This window comes from Jaculus jaculus, chromosome 1 (assembly GCF_020740685.1).
Source record: "Jaculus jaculus isolate mJacJac1 chromosome 1, mJacJac1.mat.Y.cur, whole genome shotgun sequence".
NCBI lineage: Eukaryota > Metazoa > Chordata > Mammalia > Rodentia > Dipodidae > Jaculus > Jaculus jaculus.
This window is the reverse complement of record NC_059102.1, coordinates 20689565-20704270: the sequence shown is the minus strand read 5'-3', so window position 1 is coordinate 20704270 and position 14706 is coordinate 20689565. Positions and strand designations below refer to the sequence as shown.

Genomic DNA, 14706 nt, shown 5'->3' with positions numbered 1-14706 from the left:
TATTGTTCTGGGCCATTCTCCCTGACGTAAGTTGAAAACATGAAATGCAGAGGAAGAGCTTTCTCAGTTATGTGGCAAGAGCTTAGCTAAGACAATTTCCCAAAGCTAGCCGGAGCTGATGCTTCCTTGACTAAGACATGCCATCACATCTACTCCCTTCTCTCTCTCTCTTTCTCTCCACGCAGCTTTGCTCAAGTTGAAGCCAGTCAATGGTCACTGTGCTCTGCAATCCAAATACGTGAAGACCATTTGTTTGCCCAGCGACCCTTTTCCCTCTGGGACCGAGTGCCACATCTCTGGCTGGGGTGTGACAGAAACAGGTGAGTCTGGCTATGTGTTCAACCTAGACTCCAGGAGAGCTATATTAATCAGACAATAAAAGGTCAACATTGGGCTGGAGAGATGGCTTCTCAGTTAAGGCACTTGCCTGTAAAGCCAAAGGACCCAGGTTCAATTCCCTAGAACCCACATAAGCCAGATGCACAAAGGGATGCATGTGTCAGGAGTTCGTTTATAGTGGCCGAAGGCCCTAGTGTACCCATTCTTTCTCTCACCCCTCCCTCTTTCTCTCTCTCTCAAATAAATAAATTAATTAAAATAGGAAAAAAGGCCAACCTCAAGTGCCCTCCTGCCCATTAAAGAAGTTCAAAATACATTATCAAAGAAAGTGTCTACCTCATCATCAAAGCTCCAGTTGAATTTCACCATTTGCATGGAACTTTCCTTAGTCATTCCCGATCTCCATGGTGATCCTGGGGCCCTGCCATCGATGCATGACCTTTCTCCAGTATTGACCCAGTACCTGTGAAGACCGTCTCCTTCTCTAGGTAGATCACAAGAAGTATGGACTGGAAGGAACATGGAGTTTGGCGGCAAGCACACTGGCAGGCTTTGTTTCTTGAACAAATGTTTCAGTTTCTCAGTAGGATACTTAACTCTAGGACTTGAAGTTATGACCATGGCAAGATTAGACCAAAGATTTCCAGAGGGTTTTGTGGTTTTTTTCCAAATTCCTCAAATTATATTCATTGCCCCGCTCAATCTTTTCCTTATTAATGGAAAGGAAAAATCATCGTGAATATGTTTGGATTTTAAAAATTATTTCTTATTTATGAGAGAGAGAGAGAGAGAGAGAAAATGAATGAATGAATATGGGTGCACCAGGACCTCCAGCAAACAAACTCTAGACACATGCACCACCATGTGCATCTGGCTTATGTGGGTTCTAGAGAATTGAACCTGGGTCCTTAGACTTTGCAGGCAAGCGTCTTAACCACTGAGCCATCTCTGCAGCCCAGGTTTGGTTTCTTGAGGAAAGTGAATTGGAACATACATATTTGTCACAGCCTTTGGGAAAGGATACTTCTAATGAATTGGACTTATGATCAAACAGAAAGCTCTTTTGTAGTTCTCTTTATGGTAGTCCATCAGAGCCTTTTCATCTCTGCTCTTCTGAACAGGGTCTGGTCAGCATGGTGATGTCGTAGGTGGGGAATTCTATAGAGCCTCAGATAATAATGACTTTGTTTCCCCACAGTTTTCTAATTCTACAATTTCAGACAAGACTGGGCATGTTCAGGGTGGTATGGCCATAGACTCATTCCATACTTCCAAAGTCAAGGATGTTCTGATGGATTTCATTGTCTTTAAGTGAGGAATGTTTTCTTTAAGAAGCAGATAATTCAATGTACCAGGACACTTCATCCATCCATCCTTCCATCCATGCATCTAGCTACCCATCTGTCTGTGCCACCACCCACTCATCCCTTCATGCAACCATCCACCCATCCATCCTTTCACAATCTACCATGTGCCAACTCATCTGTTAGGTGCAGAAACTTTAAGATGGTGGAGATGCATCCCTGCGTTCCCAGATTTCATGGTCTGCTCGAGGAGACAGGATGGAGCATGTTTTCCATAGTGTGATCAGAATGGCTTTGCAGATTTGCGCAGGCATGGACGGGGCTGCAGAAGAGGGGTTCTGCTCCTGGAAGATGGGCTTTTTCTGCCCATCTCCTGGGGAAACTCTTCCTGAGTTGAGAGCTGGATGTCTCTCCCTACTACCATTGGTTCTAGCAGAGTGGGTGTCATCCTGGTCCCCTTGGTAGTGACTCTTCTCCCTCCCACAGGGGAAGGGTCCCGACAGCTCCTGGATGCTAAAGTCAAGCTGATTGCCAACACTTTGTGCAATTCCCGCCGACTGTATGACCAAATGATCGATGACAGTATGATTTGTGCAGGAAACCTTCAGAAACCTGGGCAAGACACCTGCCAGGTCAGAGATCTGAATGGCAGGATATCATACTGGGCACAAAGGGTTATTGTCGCCTTGGGATGGGAGCCAGGGTCAGAAGACCTCCTTCGTCGGGGCTGAAGCACACACGGGCAGGTGTGTCTGAGTCCACATCAGGCCAGGATGGCTCAGCATAATATCCACAGTGGCCACACTGCCTGCACTGTGTACTTTATCTTGCTCAACACTCCACTGAAGGGGATGTCACGACCACCACATTAAGTTGAACCTACTCCCCATAGCCCACCTTGCAGCATGTTACGCAGGACGGATCCTTCTTAGACTCTTGGGATCATGTCAGTTTTGGATTTTCTGCCTGCTATCCTCACAAACCATCCAACTGTTCTGGGAAACTCTGCCTGGTCACAGTCTAATTCCTGATGGAGACACTCTTATAAAGTGACTTAACAATGATTAGCCAGCTCTGAGCCCACCTGGAATGGGAAGTTATTTTTTTTTCCCCTCCAGGGTCTATGGTTCTAATGTGGCCCTCTGTCCCTTCTCAAGGGGCCATGGGTATCCACATTCTCAAAGGCTCATAGGGCAGGCAGGAATAGGTACGTGTGGTTTTCCCTAAGCCTCGGGAACATGATGGAGAGTATGGATTGCTCAGTTCTTTAACTTAATCCAAGCGCCTCACTGGCAGGCTTTGGAAACTGGTAGTCGTGGGTTTAAAGCCTCACTCTGCCTAGTATCATGTGAGCTTGATAAGTCAACAGAGTGATTCCGCAACCGCAGATGCCCAACGGATCTGATGTGCCCATGAGAGACTAAGTGGCTGAGATGAGGGGAGTTTAGTGACAAAGCCATTAGATGCAGCGCTTAAGCAGCAGGTTCACACACTGTCACCCTCATGGCCTGTTGCTACCCTTGCCATTTCCATGGCGTGTTTAATATGAACCAGGGCTTATTCTAAGTACTTTATTTTTTAAGATTTATTTTTATTATTTATTTATTTATTTATTAGAGACATAGAGAGGGAGAGAGAGATAGAGAATGGGTGTGCTGGGCCTCCAGCCACTGCAAACAAACTCCAGACACATGTGCCACCATGTGCATCTGGCTTATGTGGGACCTGGAGAATTGAACCTGGGTCCTTAGGCGTTGCAGGCATGTGCCTTAACCACTAAGCCATCTCTTCAGCCCCTAAGTACTTTATAAACAAAGGGCCCTCACAGTTCTCCTGGGGAACTGCTATAGTTCACAACTGAGGTCCAAGGTCTCATGGTCAGCAGGTGGTAGGCCCTGGATTGGAAGCTTTCACCCCATCGGTCAGATTGAATGTATAGGCTATGCTGATTCCAAGGGTTCCCCCTTCCTGTGTGGCTCTGTCTAAAAGGGGTAATGCTCACTTGGTCAGTTGCCAGGAGAAGTCAAGGGCCCCTAACAAATAGAAGCGGAAACACCCAAAAGACAGAAGGACAGAAATTACGAGTCTGTCCGTGGCACAACAGCTATTGGCTTGGGCATCTGTGCCAAGTTCTTTTGGACTCAGGGATGCGGGCAATACTAGATTCTCTTCCTTTGGAGCTATGCAACACGGGAAGCCCTGTGACTGCTTTCTAGAGAATTCTAGGGTGGCCAGCAGGCAACTCTCCCACCGGGTTCAGACAGCAGCTCTTCTGAATGAAATGTGGTCACCAGGCTAAACCTGTGCTGCTCTTCCCTTAGGGTGACTCAGGAGGCCCCCTGACCTGTGAGAAAAATGGCACCTACTACATCTATGGTATCGTGAGCTGGGGCCTGGAATGTGGGAAGAAGCCAGGAGTATACACCCAAGTCACCCGATTCCTGAATTGGATCAAAGCCACCATCCAAAAGGAGACTGGTTTCTAAGCTTCTGTCCTCTGGGCCTCGGAGCCCCTCCTCCTCAGCACGAGACACGAGGGAACCTCGCAGGCAGCCAGGGACGTCCCTTCAGGCCCCAGGTGGTCACGTGGGCCAGCGTCCATGTTCTGAACAGAGATACCACTGACCAGCTGGGCCTGCATTTGTACCATTTGTTTATTCCAGGTTCCCTCTGCCCTCCCGGGAACCAACGGGAAATGTACTAGATTTGTTTCACTTCCATCCATTACACCTTTTAGAAGAAGCAGAGCTCCCAGCACTCTGCCCCAGGACATGTGCGCTTGCGAGTTTACCAATGCCCAGAACCAAGCAGGCATCACCTGGACTATTTACTTGTGCTCACACACCATGGAGGCTCTCCACGGGACCGCTCAGCCTCAACCAGGTATCAGAGAGAAGACCAAGAACACAACCTTCTCTGTTGGCTTTCAGAGTTGTTATTTTAATAAAGGCAGATATGCATGGGCTGGCCTGCCTTTGCGTTTTCACTGCTTGCACAAACCAAAGCCATCCAGGCACGTGCCCAGCAAGCAACCTTCCACCGTGGCTTCAAGGATGACAGGGGCGGCAGCTGCTCACTCACATTAGCAGAGCCCTCTTCCTGTTGACATGTAGAATTTCCGTGGCATCGGGGTTCACCTCCCCACTTGGATGATCTCCTGGTTTCACTGCCTCTCGGCCTCCCTGCAGAAATCACACACGTACACACCCTGAATTCCAATAAAGCTCCCTCTTTGCTCCCATGAGCCGTTCAAAGATGAGCTTCTAGCATTTGATACCTTCACCCTCCCCTTCTTTGTCCCCTCTTCTACTCTGCCCAAGAAAAAGGATCCTCAAGGCCACAATGAGAAAACAGCAAAGCCCATCTCTCATTTAGATGTGGCGTCTGTCTTCGGAACAAAGGAGGGGTCAGCATGCAGACTGTTGGAGTCAGTGAGTGCCCGACCCTTTCTGTGTGTGTAATGAGCAAGCAGTCAGCACAGCCTGGGCTGCCCTGGCCCGGAATTGATGTAGCCTGGGTAGGTTTGCCTCTGCAGAACTAATGGCTAGGGCTTCAGAGGCAACTCCACGGGGAGTTTAACCTACGTGTCACCCTCCCGGTCATCTTAGACCCATGAAATTAGGCGCCTTGCTTCATACTTCTTTAGAGCCAGCTGACCTTTGGCCAAAAGTAAACTTTGAAAAGCAACAATGAGTTTGAACGTTCCACGGTGTTGCAAGGCAGGGGCACATTTTCTGCTCATTACTCACATAAGCCCCCCGGAGACCCAGGCCCCTCGCGTTAGCCAGTTCTGCAGCCCGCCGAGCCATTTCCACTTTGTAGGAGCCTGGAGGGGTCCAGCCAACACCTCGGGTCAGGTTTAAGTCAGATTTGTACTTGACCTTGGGAGAAGGAGGAAACGAGTGGAATATGTCAACAGGGTTTAGGGGCTTTTTGACCATGAAGTGGTTGGGATGAAGGCATGAAATGCAGAGTAAGTTGTCGATAAAGTCAGGAGAAAAAGGAAATTCAGGTGAATCACGAGCTCCCAGGCATAGAGGACTTGACGTGCCCTGAGCCTGGCCAGCATGTGGCCACCCCTCATATCTTCCCATTCGAGCAGTGGGGTATGGAAGGGAAAGAGGGGTTGGGCTGGGGGACATGGGCTTCAAGACCGAGCTGGTACCTTGATTACGCTGAGGCACACCTCCCTTCTCCGGGCCCCAGTTGCTCCCCAGGCAAGTGTAAGGGCTGCTGAGGTCATGATAAAACCCTCAGGAAACAGGCAGCATAACCACCAGGGCCGTGGGTTTCGACTTGGAGACGTGGAAGTGACATTTTGTGCCTTCGCAGCCCAGCTCTCTCTTGCATGCTCCCCAACCCCAGAAGGTAATGGGGAATGAGAGGAGGTAGCTTACATCACTCTGTAGCCGGTGGGCCTTCTGCGCATGCTTCAGGCCCAGCTGCTCCGGGTCGCACGTGGGCTGGGGTAGGGGCTGCCTGTAGCGCACGTCACTGGCCAGCTGCTGGCTCCTCTTGGCCTGGAGGAAGCCGGGCTGGTCTGCGCAACTGTGGAACTGGGAACGACTCTTGGCAAAGTCCTTCTTATATTCGTTGTCACTCTGGATCCTGCCCACTTGGAGGAAATGCTCCATCCTTGGGTCATCGTGGATGCTGCGGAACCCGATCTGCAGGCCTCGGTCCCGCAGGAAGGCTTCTTTGTACCGGAACTGCAAGTCAGAGGAGCAGGTATGGTCAGGGAGCCCCCCCCCCCCGCCCCAGGGCCAGCCTTCATGACGGGGATGTTCAGCAGGAGGGTCAAACAGTGGGTTAAGGGCGAAAGTTTTGGATTCAAGTCAACCCAGCTATGTGGTCTCGGGCCACTTGTTAAGCCTCTCTGAGGATCTGACAAAATGGAAGAAGGACTCTCCACCCCCATGGGATGTTAGGAAATGCAATGAGCTGCAACTGAGCTTCAAGTTTGGCACCAATTCATGCCCACCGAGGTTGGTTTATAGTACTGTTGTTGTGCTTAGTATTCCAATGGGGAAAAAGTGCCCATTCTTCCTTGAAACCCACCCCCCCCCCAGCTTTTAGGGCTTAGTGCTTCTCAAGTCACTTAAGGTAAATGACCTAGTTAATTTTGCAGGGCTAAATTTCTAATCCATCAAATCCCAAAATATGATCCTACTATGTGCACTTGATAATACCCGAATTGACTTTTATAGTTTTAATGAGATATCTCCACCATTTGCATACTGGAGTGTCTCACATATAATTGCTAAGGATGTACCGGAATGTTAGCTCTGGATTTCTGTGCTCGTCTTGCTGGGGATTGATCGACCATTCACAGGTGAATCAGTGTCCAGTGTGTGGTCAATCACACTCTCCTCTCTGGTAATAATGGCCACCATGTTTTGAACTGCTATGCACCAGATGCTCAACCACATTTTCATCTCCATTTCAATCATTCTAGGTGGCAAGTTTTAGATTTCTGTTTCACAGTTGTGGAAGTTTGCGTTTAGTCAATTTAAACAACTTGCCCAAGAGAAATAGCCAGTTCCTAAATGACTAAACCAGCACTTGAACTCAAGTCAAGAGAGAGCAAAGGCCCATTGCTGCCTACCATGCCACACTGCAGCCCAAACTAGGCCATTCACTGCAAATGAACTAGCCATCCAGTTGTTCTCTGGTTTCGGGGTGCTCATCGCCCTAGTTCCCAGTGTCTGTCCTGTGACATTCAGCAGAGCTGGGAAATCAGCAACAACCCTTTCAAACAGTGGCAGAGCTGGGGGGGGAGGGGGCCTTACATCACTGGCTATATCTCTGGATACACGGGCAGTCTGGAACGGGATGGCATCCAGCCTGAAGTCGTAGCCTCCAGCCCGGTTCTGCTCCCAAGAGTTTTTGTAGACTTTCTGGAGTAGGGAAACAAAAGCGCAGGTAAGCAGGAAGCAAGCCCATGGCTTGTGCATTATTTGTTCTCAACAGGGATGGCATCCAAGCTCAGTGTGTGCTGAGGGCAGTAGACCCCTCTGCCTCTGTGATCCTGAGGACTCCCCAGTTCTGGAGTCAGCAGGGCTAGCTGTAAGGGGCTTCTGCTCCTGTGGGGGTCTATGTGTCTAGCTCCTTTGTCACACCCTGCTCCTCCTCGGATTTGCATCCACTCCCTGTGTCTCGGGTGTGCAGGCTCCAGACACAGCAGAACTCAGCTCCAGAACCCAGTTCCTTCCCACATGCCGATGGCAGTGCTATTCTCTGGACCTTGTCACCCATAGGGTTCCACTGACTGCTGGGGGGGGGGCCCTCATTCTAGCTATGATGCCTCAACCCTCCGTCATTATGAGACATGCTATATCTCGTATGCACCCCCGGGGGCTGGAGGGGGGGGGGCACTGTAGGAAGGCCAGAGCCTTCACCTGAATTAAATGTCTTGTCAAGACCCTGACCAGGTGCCTGACACACTTGTCTCATATCTTCCTCTTTCATTTTTCCCCTTTTTCAAGTTGTGCCCACACCCGCCCTGGGAGTCTGTAATCATGTCCTCTAAGTCCTTCGGTAAGCCACGGCACTGTGGAGCCATCAAAATCTTCTTTGCCTTCATGTAGCTCTTTTTTTTTCCCCCCCAAGATAAGGGAATGGCTCCATGAAAGGAGTCCTCGGCAGATCCCAGTGGAAGGTCTCCTTTATTCAGCCACAGAGAAGCGCGACAGCAGGAAAGCCACAGCACCAGCGGATGACAAAGTGACAGCCCTGAATCATGATGCTTGTTCACTCGTTTGTGAGCCGTAGCAGGTCAGGGGCCCCTTAAGAACCTTCCCTTTGTCGCCTGGAAATGGAGGCCAGGGCTGGCTCTCTGTTCTGCTGGAGGTCAGGTCGATGGGGGAATTAAACGGAGGTAGAGCCGCAGGTAAGAAGCAATGTGCCTACCCCATGCCACCCCGGGTCCAGCCCTGGAGGGGACCATGGGGTGCCTGGGCCAAGGAGGGTAGATCTCATCATCTCCACGTGCTGCTGCTATTGTCACCTCGACCTTCATCATGACCTCCAGTTCCAACACCCAACACACAAGCCAGATAGATACTAAAGACCTAGGAAACACAACTCGGCTTTTGCCTAAGAAATCTCACTTAAAAATTGATAGCTATAGACAGAGGCAAATGGTTAGATGTATTGGGTCACTTTTGACATTAGCAGCTGGGAGGGGGAAAGTCAGACAATAGGAAATCAGTAGCCCCGCCCCCTCCCTTCTCAACTAGCTTCCTTATTTTGGTGTCGTACTCCAATCCCTGGGCACTCTCTATGAAGGGGACACAGTACCTTCCTGATAAGGGACCCCACCCCTAGATCTGGGCCACTTAGTTACATCAAACTTTACATGGACCTAAAAGTCTGATGTTGCCCGATGTTGGTGGCCCACGCACCCCAGCTCCCAAGCCTAGGTAACTTAGGGTCACCTAGAGAAAGAGTGGTGGGAACTATGGCTGTCCTACGGCGCGGGGTCCCTTTCTTCTGGTGCCCCTCCCTGTCCACTATTTGCTTGTGATCGCCTCCTCTGGAGTTTTCTGTGCTGTTGAGGGCTTTGCCTTGCCACTGGGATGCTTTAGATTCTGCAGGCGCTTTGATTCGGAACCCTGGGCACTCCTCCTCTTGATCACAGTGGGCATAGTTTTGTCCTCGTCCTCACACATTAGAGTCATTTGATTTTTTGAGTTATTTCGGCTGCCTTACACATCTCAATGGCTTTCTTTGCCCAGGAAGGTCACTTTGCCTCCATGTCCTCCTCACAGAACACTTGATCCAATTGTGCGTAGTCCACACCCCTCGAAGAAGCGCCCTTTCAAATGAGGTTCATGGGTTCTCCACACCTGTGAGCCCTAGAGGTTAATTCCAGCTCCTGGACTCGGCAGGCTGCCCCCCTCCACCCCCCACCAACAGCACCTTGTGAGAGGGAACACGTTTCTCTTGCCAACCTAGGGTAAGCAGTTGTCCTCCTTAAGTTGGCATCCATGCAAAGTGGCAGTTTTATCCCGATTTCTCAACTGTGGGCCTTCAAGAGTCCCTCCGGTGGAGGACTGGCCTCCCCATCCTTGGGAATTAATGAGCCAGACCTTCTGCGCCAGTTCTGTAGAGGGGGGAGGTCCAGCTTCCCCAGATAGAGGCCAGCCCACCAGAGCTGTGGTTCTAAAATTATCTCTCACGCATCCCTCAAAAGCATCAAATGGTCGTAATAGCTCATATTTACAAAGCTCAGCGCATTCACCGCGTGGGATCCCACAGGGCTTTACAAATGCAGCAAACTAACACACGCTAACTAGAAGGCGCCTCTCGTCACCCCTTGTGAGGCAGCCACCTCTGGGGTGAACGGCAGCAGCTGTCGATCTGCACGCAGCCCCAGGACACAATGGCCAGGCCAGGGAAGGAAGAATGGCTGGGCTCTGGGAGGCCTTGCGCTGCCCCAGGCCGACACACTCGCCTGTGTTATTCCAATCTGACAGTGTCTTTTGATTCCACCGTCTCTCTACCTGTTATCCAGGGATCACAGCTTTGCTGGCCAAGCAACTACCTATTCTATTACAGCCAGGGGCCTCCAACCCCTGCTGACAACAAGCCTGGGCTTAGGAAACAGCATCTTGCTTCTGCACGCAAAGGGCACAGGTCCGAGGGAAACCACAGTGCCGGAGGGCACAGTCCCACACACAAAGGAGCCATCTGCACTGGGGCAGGATGGGCTACCATGAGCATCTCCCCAAACTGCTGGTTGAGATGGTATTGCTTTACCTTTACAGTGACACTCCACTGAATGACCACAAAGACTGGTCTGAGAAATAAGCAGAGTAGATGTCTACTTTTGCCAGAGCAGAGGAACCATGCCCCTAACCATTACCCAGCACATAACTGGGATACTTGAAGCTGAGCCCAGAATCAGAAGTGTGTATGTGTGTGCATGTGGAAGTTAAAGGTTAACATCAAGTGTCTTCCTCAATCTCTCTCCACTTTGATTTTTGAGACAGGGCCTCTCACTGAACCCAGAGCTCACAGATTAGGCATTAACTGACCCTCAAACCCTATGAATTCTCATGTCTCTGCCGCCCCAGCGCTGGGATATCCAGCGCTCACCACCACACCCAGCATCTTACGTGGCTACTGGGAATCTCAGGTACTCATGCTTGGGAAGCAAGCCCTTTATGCACTCAATCATCTCCTTAGCTTCAAATCCGAATTTTAGAGCTAGAGGAAAAACTCAGTATAGCTTGGTTCCATTCTTTCCTGTTTCATTCATGAGGAAACAGACCCAGCAAGGGAAGGGAGAGAAAGTCACAACGGAAATTTGTCCCTCTCTTACCCTGCTTTCATGTCCTTCCTCCTAGAACTTAAAAAAAAAAAAAAAAAAAAAACTTAACCAATAAAATTGACTTTGGGCACAGGTAGTGCCTTAGTAGTGGGCACATAGCATATGAATGCCCTGTTCACTTACATCACTCAGGTGCAGTGCGTTCAGGCGAGCTCGGGCAAATTCAGGGTGGTCGGGGATCACAGTGTACCTGTGCCGGGATTCCGCGTCCCCCAACTTGTACAGACGCTGTGGGTAGGAAACGCTCATGGTCAAGGTAGAGCAGCACTCGCTGAAACCACAGGTGCCAAACAGCTAATTCTCTCTCCTGGCCCTCCAACTGATTGCCTGCTGGATGGCATGCCTGCCTTTGGACAGAATTCTTCTAGAACCCTCTACTGGAAAAGAGGTCACGTAGGCTGGGTCAGATGAGACTGTCTGGTTTTAAACAGACCCTGTTAAAAATATTTCCCATGGGCTGAAGAGATGGCTTAGTGGTTAAGGCACTTGCTTGTGAAACCTAAGAACCCATGTTTGACTCTCTAGATCCCATGTAAGCCAGACACACAAAAAATGAGGCAAGCGCAAAGTTTCACATGCCCACTGGGTGGTGCAAGTGTCTGGAGTTCAATTACAATGGCTGAGGCTCTGGCATGACAATTCTCTCTCTCTCTCTTTCTCTCTAAAAAAAAAAAATTAAAAATATTTGCCAAGATCCATTTCAAATGGGCCATAAACCAACACCCTGGTGGGCAACATCACTATGTTTATACTGTTTAAGATGGGCAGGTATTTCCAGGAATCTCTGTACCTCCACTAGTAAAAGATATAACCATAGGCCTTTTGGCTCTGTAATTGAACCTCAACAGAAATGATAATGATACACAGAGCTAATAAGTCCTATATATCATAAAATGTTTTGAATTGTTAAAGCATATTTAAGGTTTTCATAGCTGACCCAGATTCTAGAGAGACATCATTTTTAAGACTCCAGCTTCATCTGGGATCTTATTCCTAAAGCAGTGATTGAAGCATTTAGGAAATGTTTGAATCCTGTCTACTTTTAGACATGAAATAGTCCCAAATTCAATTTGTCACTTTGCCACTGTGACATGATCTGAGCAGCATTTGGGCTCTGGGAGGATGGGGCGTGCAAAATTGAAGCCCTTCACCATTCAGGGAAAGTGATATGAGGCACAAAACTCCCTATCACTTGAAAATAAACACAGAAGAGAGGAAATGGGCCAAAATTGTATAGGGAGCAGAGAGAGAAGCTTTGAATATAGCTGTTTTGTTGGGTATTTTTTTTTCTCTAGCTGGCTGATATTAAGCTTCTGTTTCCATTGCTGTCCATCAGCAATTAAGATGCATCCGTTGTTATGCTTGGTGAGGGATCAATAATATGAGGCATTATTAACGATTATGAATCAAACCATAATAAGCAGCATTTAGAGAGGACTTACTGTGTTATCAGTACTTGCTAAAAGCTATATTTTTGGTTACTGATTCAATCCTCATTTAATGTACTTAACTGTATGAAATGGTTGCTATCATTATTTACCAACTGCACCCACCTCCAAATAAGAAGGCTATAGTTACGAAAGATTAGCAACTGGTCCATAATCTTCCAAATGGAAGATTTTTTTTTTTCTTTTTTGGTTTTTCTAGGTAGGGTCTCACTCTACCCCAGGCTGACCTGGAATTCACCATGTAGTCTCAGTGTGGGCCTCGAACTCACAGTGATCCTCCTACTTCTGCCTCCCAGGCGTTGGGAATGAAGGTTTGCACCATCATGCCCAGCCACTTGAAACTTTGTTTACTTCTATCTGTCGCAACAGCACCTCACTGTCTGCCCAGAGTCAGGGAGATGGAAGGACCCACCTCATTACAGTGTATGGAGCTGTTCCTGGCATGAACCAGGTCTGGGGAATCAACAACAGTGGTGAACTTCATACTGCCTGGTTTTTTGCGGTATTTGGTCTGCAAGAAGAAAAAGACAAAGTTCCCATGAGCTTTAGGGAGTTCCCACCTTCACCCCTTTCAGAGGGACAAATGTATGTATGACAGTGACATTATTAGAAGACAAGTCATTCTTCCCAATGGGTACCTGATAAAAGCAGAAGAAAGACCCAGGCTCTCCTTTATGATTAGAAACCCATGACAAGGGTTTACCTCCTTGACAAAAAAACTCTTCACCATAAAGGAATTCGGTCAAGAGCAATGTTAGGCATCCATGGGGCCCAGCTCAGATCACGTCAAAGAAAGGTCTGTTCTTAGATGACAGTGACCCTTTTTCATGTTTTCCAAGAAAGGGGCCCCAGGTCAGTGGTCAGTTAATGTGGCCATCCCTGTGCAACCAGGTGACCTCTGGATGCTGGACCAAACTCAGTGGGTCAGTATAGATTACTCCCTTGATGAAAGCACTGGACCATCTTAGATCATAACTATGCATGATGCATTCATTGAGCATTCTCTAATGTGTTTTGTTTTAGCTTCCCAGCAGTGAATTCATTTGCAAGAAAATCTGTTATGCTCTAGGTTCTCATTGTAAATGGACCAGAAAAATACTGGGAACCCAGCAGCAACGGGTCCCTCTTAGAACCGCTACAATAGAAACAGCTCAAACAGGAAATGTTAGGGGGCCCGTGTCACTCTGGCGGGATAGGTACCTCACTGATGAGTTCTGCGGCCTTCTTCGCACTCTCGATCTGGGGGGATCTCAGCGCCTGCCACCCTGTGCCCTTCATACCCGTCAGGTCTGACTTGTAACGAAACTGCAGGGAGGAAATCAAGGGCTTTGTCAGGACGGTGACTAGAACTCCGGGGGCATTTCAAGAAGGTCCTCGACTCTGATGGCCTTTGTCACAGTACTGCATCCCAGCAGCTCCATATCTTGGTCAGGAGCAGATTCTGTCCATGGGCACATTCAGGAATTAAATCACGAAGTGTAACTAAGATACAAGAAGCTCCCACTAGCAGAGTTTTAAGCCAAAGGCTTCCATGGGCCATTGCCTAAAGAAAGAGCTGAGTTAAGTGCTCACATTCAAGAATCAACTAGAGTTCTTGGGGTACATTCCCCCAGTGAGGTGACCCTATTAACTGCCTCCCACACACTCCACACACTGTTCAACTGATCAAAGGCACTGAGCCAGGTATTCAAACCAGAACTAGATATTACCCAGAGCTGATAGCTTCAATCAAGATGTGACTTAGTTTCTCTCTGTCACACTTGAAGGTCATAGCAACCCATCTCATGAAAATATCTAAGAGTTCTTGGGGACAAGAGCCCATTAGATTTTTGTTCTTAAGGTAACCGCCATGGAGGGGGTTAGGACTTTAAAAGCAAACAAATGTAGTTACAATCAGCTCGTAGGGAGTAAGCCATTTTAATCAGTTCATGCCTCAGTTTACAGCCTCTCACTGTAACTCATTCTGATTGGCTTACATTGCAAAAGGAAATGGGCAAAGCTCTATCCTCTGTCTTCATTTTAAGCACTCAGAAGCTGAGAATAACAGCGCTATTCCTGGGAGAGAGAAAAGAAGGTACTCTCTGATAATGGTTCTGATTGGAGCCCCCTAAACTGTCAAATCTTATTAGGAGTCCTTGATCTGCCTACACTGTCTACAATGAGAGCATCACCCGAATGCCTTTCTTCTCCTCTTTATGGAAATTAGGTGTTTTTAAAGGTGGAGAATGCCTCCCTAAGGAAATCTGAAATTTGGGTTTAAACGAAGTTGATGGCATTTCTC

The 14706-nt window shown here is 48.5% G+C and overlaps 2 protein-coding genes across 6 annotated transcripts in view; one reads left to right on the top strand and one right to left on the bottom strand.

Moving 5' to 3' along the window:
- Habp2 (hyaluronan binding protein 2) overlaps positions 1–4606 on the top strand; it is a 32964-nt gene extending 28358 nt beyond the window's left edge. The window contains exons 11-13 of the mRNA XM_012948955.2: positions 186–320; positions 2130–2275; positions 3965–4606. Of these exons, the coding sequence (XP_012804409.2) occupies positions 186–320; positions 2130–2275; positions 3965–4129 (446 nt within the window). The 3' untranslated portion in view covers positions 4130–4606. The remainder of the gene's footprint in view (positions 1–185; positions 321–2129; positions 2276–3964) is intronic.
- Positions 4607–4720: 114 nt separating this feature from the next.
- Positions 4721–14706, bottom strand: part of LOC101607061 (nebulin related anchoring protein) — an 82678-nt gene continuing 72692 nt past the window's right edge. For 3 of the 5 annotated variants that reach the window (XM_004659319.2, XM_045155554.1, XM_004659321.2), the window contains 7 exons: positions 13626–13730; positions 12838–12936; positions 11101–11205; positions 7433–7540; positions 6041–6352; positions 5393–5524; positions 4721–4825 (listed from right to left, as the gene is read on the bottom strand). In XM_004659319.2, the coding sequence (XP_004659376.2) occupies positions 4721–4825; positions 5393–5524; positions 6041–6352; positions 7433–7540; positions 11101–11205; positions 12838–12936; positions 13626–13730 (966 nt within the window). Of the gene's footprint in view, positions 4826–5388; positions 5525–6040; positions 6353–7432; positions 7541–11100; positions 11206–12837; positions 12937–13625; positions 13731–14706 lie in introns of all 5 variants that reach the window. The other 2 variants (XM_004659320.2, XM_004659322.2) reach the window with 1 other exon arrangement.